Source organism: Carlito syrichta, unplaced genomic scaffold (assembly GCF_000164805.1).
Source record: "Carlito syrichta isolate Samal-C Ts95f unplaced genomic scaffold, Tarsius_syrichta-2.0.1 Scaffold124793, whole genome shotgun sequence".
Classification (NCBI taxonomy): Eukaryota; Metazoa; Chordata; class Mammalia; order Primates; family Tarsiidae; genus Carlito; species Carlito syrichta.
The window spans coordinates 153195-158962 of NW_007068889.1; the positions used below are offsets into that span (position 1 = coordinate 153195).

General features: G+C 41.4%; 1 gene segment (V, D, J or C); it reads left to right on the plus strand.

The window, feature by feature from the left end:
• Window positions 1-202: 202 nt before the first annotated feature.
• On the plus strand, window positions 203-852 carry LOC103249964. The segment is given in 2 exon segments: window positions 203-355; window positions 527-852. Coding segments are annotated over 2 exon segments (393 nt in total).
• Window positions 853-5768: the final 4916 nt, after the last annotated feature.

The window sequence follows — 5768 nt, forward strand, 5'->3', positions numbered from 1 at the left end:
AAAGCAGTACCCCATCAATTATGTGACTGACTCTTTCTAATACCTTTAGAGAAGAAAGAAGCTTCTTGAATACTAAATTACACAACCACAGTGATCTCTGAAAGAGTGCTTTCTCTTTTAAGACTGACTTCTCAAAAAAAAGTTCAGTCATTATTAAGCAGCCTCACAATCACAGTCACCCTTCCAAACTTCATAGACCTGTGCTGATGATGTCATTGATACAAAGAAGAAAATGCAAACCAGGCAACCTTAAGTCAGTTTCCGGGTGAGCTCAGCTGTATTTTGGCCATGGCTTTGCAGAGCACTCTGGAAGCAGTGTGGCTGGGGGTTCTTCTCCTCAGCTGTCTCTGGAATGGTGAGTAGGCTCCTTCACCATTTGATCTGGGAAAAATGCATGCAATTATTTTTAAATTGGGGCTCATTTTAAAATTGAAAAACAAAAAGTCAGAGTTCCTAATACTCATTGTACCTAAAGGGTGACCAGCAGACCAGCATAGAAGTGACAGCCTTCTCTGTTTTCCTGCAGTTGCAAAGAGCGAAGACCAAGTGTTTCAACCTTCCATAGTGGCATCTTCAGAGGGAGCTGTGGCAGAAATCTTCTGTAATCACTCTGTGTCCAATGCTTACAGCTTCTTCTGGTACCTTTACATCCCCGGTCGTGCGCCAAGGCTCCTCATTAAGGGCTCGAGACCTTCTCAGCAGGGACGATACAACATGACATACGAGCGGTTCTCTTCCTCACTGCTCATCCTCCAGGTGCAGGAGGCAGATGCTGCTGTTTACTACTGTGCTCTGGAGCACACAGAGGCAGGGAACCCACAAACAACTGAACAGAAACTGGACAGATTATAACCTGTGCAAGAGGCAGAAAAGAGAACAATAACATACCCCCTCTCCTTCAGTGTTCCTCAATCCTTTTCATTTGGCACTATCAGAAAAAGAAAAATTGAGTCCAGTATATATTAGCAAATGTTTATAGAAAAATATGCTTTTAAAGATTGATTTTTAAAAATTAATAATGATGCTGTACATCCATATTTCAAATAGCCTTCTTGATATTTGAAATACTTCGGCTCATTTTTTTGAGATCTGATGAGATTATTTTTGCTTTTTCCTCATAAAATGGCTGATGAGGAATTTGTGATAGAAGAAAGAAGCATAAAAACTCTTCCACTTTTCTTACTGCTCTCTGTACTCGCATTTTATTTTATTTTTTGGGATAGAGATCTTCCTCTGTCATCCAGGCTGGAGTGCAGTGTCATGTTCATGTCTCCCTGCAGCCTGAAACTTCTGGGCTCAAGTGATCCTCTCGCCTCAGCCTCCCCAATAGTTGGGACTAGAGGTGAATGCCACTATGCCCAGTCAATTAAAAAAATCTTTAGTAGAGATGAGGGGTCTTGTAGGCTGGTCTTGCCCAGGCTGGTCTTGAACTTCTGGCCTTAAGCAATCCTCTTGCCTCAGCCTCCCAAAGCACTGGGGTGCTAGATATGAGCCACTGTGCCTGGCCTGTGCTTGCATTTTACACATTGTCCTCTAGCTTCAGTCTCGATGAGGACTATTATTAAGATATGTGTTCATTTTGTAAAGGGTAGTTTAGTTAACGTTGGATAATGTAATTGTAAGTGACAAGGGAATGAATGAGTGAATACCAGCAGTCCTGCATTTGGAATCTCAGTCTCTGCCTCTGGATACTTTGCTTACAATCTGCTGTGTAGACCCATTTAGAATACCAGTCAGTCAGTATATGAAACAGTAAAATGGAAACTTCTTCCTAGTTTTAAAACTAAAAACAAATGGAAAGATTTGTACTTACTGTAACACATTCTCCCTTTAATTATTTGGTCCTCTCTCCCCAGTCACGTCCCACCCTCTTTGGAGATCAATGTTCTAGGACAGACCAGTGGTTCTAACCCTTTTAATCATCCTGGATTGGGAATTTGGGGAAAATTAGATTTAAAAGAAATTTGGAATCATCGGGTACATGTGAGGATTTGTTACTTAGGTAGGTATAGTGCGTGAAGGCCAGGTTTGGGCTTCTGACAAGTCTTCCCTCACCCCTCTGTAGTGAGCACGGTGTCATTTTGTATCCCTTATTCCTCCTCCTTCCCTCCCTTCTTTAGCAGTGTCCGGATGACTGTCGTTTCCACCCTTATCCCCATGTGTGTCCAGAGTTTAGTAACCACTTATGAGTGAGAATGCAGTATTCAGTCTTCTAGTTCTGTGATAATTCACTTAGGATGATAGCCCACAGCTGTTTGCTATTTTCTAGATCAGCTGAATCAGGGTTTGCTGGGGTGGGGCCCCAAAGTTTATATTTTCCAAGCTCTCAGTGGTGATTTCTCTGCTCAACCAAGTTTGATCTAGGGATTTAAGATCCTGAGGCTTTAACCGCTATTGTCTACTTTCTTTCCCTTAGAATTTTAGTGATAGAGAGGGTTTCAGGAAGTGAACCCTACCGTGTTACTGCTCGCCTACAGAGATGTTTACAGGTGGAATAAAAGTGAAGGGCAGATTGCTGACAACAAAAGAAAGAAGCATTTTCATAATACCAAATATCATTAAGCTTTGCTGAGATACCTTAGGTAGATCGGTTCCTTACTCAAATTTTTAGTATCCCAATATTTCCATTGGATATATGTATAAATTGGTATATTTGTACCACTTCTTTTTAAAATTTTTTTTAAAGATTTGGGGTATAATTCAGGATTAGGTACGTAAGTGGTGTACTCCTTTTTTAGGCATATTCTCTTTTGGGTTGTTGCTTGCTTCAAAGTGTGTTAATCTTTTTTCTTTTTAATCAAACGAAATTTTGGATGAGAGGAAACATGTGTGGTCCCTCTTTAAGGTTGTCCAGCACAGTGCTGTGTGTGCTGTAGTGGCTCCATAAATAGCAAATATGTGTGTGGGCCTTTTAGTGCTTTGGCAAACGAGACCAGAGACAGAAAATTCCCACTGTGTGATGCTAGGAGGTTCTTTCCAGTTCACAGAGGAGTCTGTGCATGTGGTATATTGAAAATCCTAGATTTGGATTTCTGGCAAGATGGCCACGGAACAGGTCGGACTGTGAGAGTCTCTGCAAAAGCTAGTGTTTATAAAGACTCTCTGTGTGACTGGGTGTGTGCCGGTGGATAAGTGAAAGTCCGTCTGAGGGGAGACTTGGGTTTATGCACCCAGGACTCTCCTCTGGAGGTGACTGAAACTCCCCACTGCCCTGAGATTGGAGCCCCCAGCACACAGGATCACCTGCTGTGCTTGAGGCTCTCCTAAGAAGAGACAGTGGAAAGCAGCTGATCCTTGTCACTTGGCGCCTGGCCCACAACATCACCTGTTACAGCAGAACAGCACAATCCCCAGGATCTGTGGAGAGGGCAGGAGGACAGCTGGAAAGGAGCTCCACCATCAGTGAGGAAACAATGACCAGCACCATTTTCTCTGTCCTGGGACCAGGCAGAGACCTGCATTGCCCCACCCCGCTTGATCCAGCCTCCAACCTGAGGACCTAGAGGTTATATCATTAAACTCGGAGAGATAGATGTCCTTTCCTCATGCTGAAATAGGCACAGACACGTCAGATCTGAGTGGGATACTTGACAACAGCAGCAGTAAGCTGCGTGAGTCCAGATCTGATCCGTCCTCCTCCCACAATAGTCCCAGGGGCATCTGACGTACACAGAGAGTAACCCTATCAGCCTACACTGACAGTGGAGGGGAGGGACTGGAGACCAGAGCAGAAAGGAAGCTGGAATTACAGGAACGAACTCAGAGTGAGTTTTGTTTTTTTTTTTTTGTTTAGCTTGGTTTTTTTGTTTTAGGTTTTCCCCTCTTCTCTCTTTCTTTCTGTTTTTGATTATGTTTTCATACTTGCTTTGCTTCTGTTATTTTAATGCTGTTCTTTTAAGACTTCCTGTTTGTGTATGGGTATTTTTGAGGGTGAGTACATCAATAGGTGGACTTTTGTTGATTTGAGTATTTGTATGATTGTTTGTACTTTTAAAAAATCTTTTCTGTTTTTGTGTCTCTTTTCATTTGTTAGCTGGTACCTATCTGCTTTCCCTTTTCTTCTCTCTCTCCACCTTCCTCTCATCCCCCTCCTTCTTTTTCCCATTATTTCCTTTTCTTACCTCATTTTGCTTTCAGGGGACAAGCCTATACCCCCACATGAACAGATTGTAAGGTGGTAGGAAGTGAGTTCCAGGGGGCCCACATACCTGTCAGTAGATACAGGAATCTGCAGATAGTTTCAGAATCACAGTGCCCCCCTCAATTAAATCTAAAAACTGCAAAAAGTACAGCACCTCACCAACAGTCCAGCTTCAGAATTGAACAAAGTCATAGGATCTACATAAGGAAGAATAGGAAATTGAGCAAGCAGAAGTAAAAGCTACGCCCCCAATCCCTGAACAACAGAATTAAATAAGAGGTAAAAAAAAAGGGGGGGGGGGGAGAAAAATCTACACAAATGTAGAAAAACCAAAGGAAGAATATGATTCGCACACAGATCCCTGGGAGGTCAGCCACTGAGAATATAGATGTCAGAATGCAAACAATGAAAAGTCCCCAGAATGACTGGTTTCAAACCATAAACCCAGATATCAAGATATTAATAGAGAGAATAAATAGAAATGAGGAGAGACAAGTGGAAAGAATAAAGGAATTGATAACTGAGATAACAGCAATAAAGCGTACAGTGAATGAAATAAATAACAAACTGAAAAGCATGGAGAGTAGAATTAACAAAGCAGAGCTTGAGGACAAATATGGAACTAGCCCAAGCTGTTAAAACATAGAAAAGAAGTTTTAAAAGACAGAACAAAACCTCCAAGAGATGAGCGATTATTTCAAGAGGCCAAACCTAGGATTAATTGGAATTCCTGAGGCAGACAGACAGAGACCACCCTGGAAGAAACCTTCCATGAAATTATCCAAGAAAACTTCCCTCATCTCATCAGTGACATAACCATTCAAATACAAGAGATTCAGAGAACCCCTGCAAGACAACAAATTAGAAGACCAACTCCTAGACTTTATGTAATTCACCTACATAAAGTAGGTATAAAAGAAAAAAATCCTAAAGGCAGCAAGAGAGAAAGGTCAAACTACCTACCAGGGAAGACCAATTAGAATAGCAGCAGACTTCTCTACAGAAACACTTCACACTAGGAGAGCTTGGAGCCCAATCTTCAAAGTTCTCAAAGATAAACAATTTCAACCACAAATTACCTATCCAGCTAAGCTAAGTTTCATCAGTGATGGAGAATTAAAGTCCTTCCCAGACAATCAATCCCTAAGAGCTTATGCTAGCTCTAGACCAGCTCTACAAGAAACACTTAAGAAAGTATGAACACAGAAGAAAGGAAAAAAGAACACCACCACCCTTCACAAGAATGCAGGAAGAAGGTTGAAAACACACATGAATCAACTCAAAATTCAAAAGAAAGACATCAAACAAACAGCAGCAACAACAAACTCTATAAGAACCTCATGACAAGGATGAGCTCTCACATCTCAATGATTAGCCTGACTGTGAATGGACTAAATACACCACTGAAAAAAGATAGAATGGCAAATTAGATAAAATATCATGAGGCTACAATATATTGTCTACAAGAGACTAATCTCACCAGAAAGGACACTCACAGACTCAAAGTAAGAGGATGGGAAACAAAATTTCAGGTGAGCAGAACACAAAAGAAAACAGGAGTCACAATTTTAATATCAGACAAAATACACTTTAAGCTATCAAAAATTTAAAAAGACAGGCCAGGCTC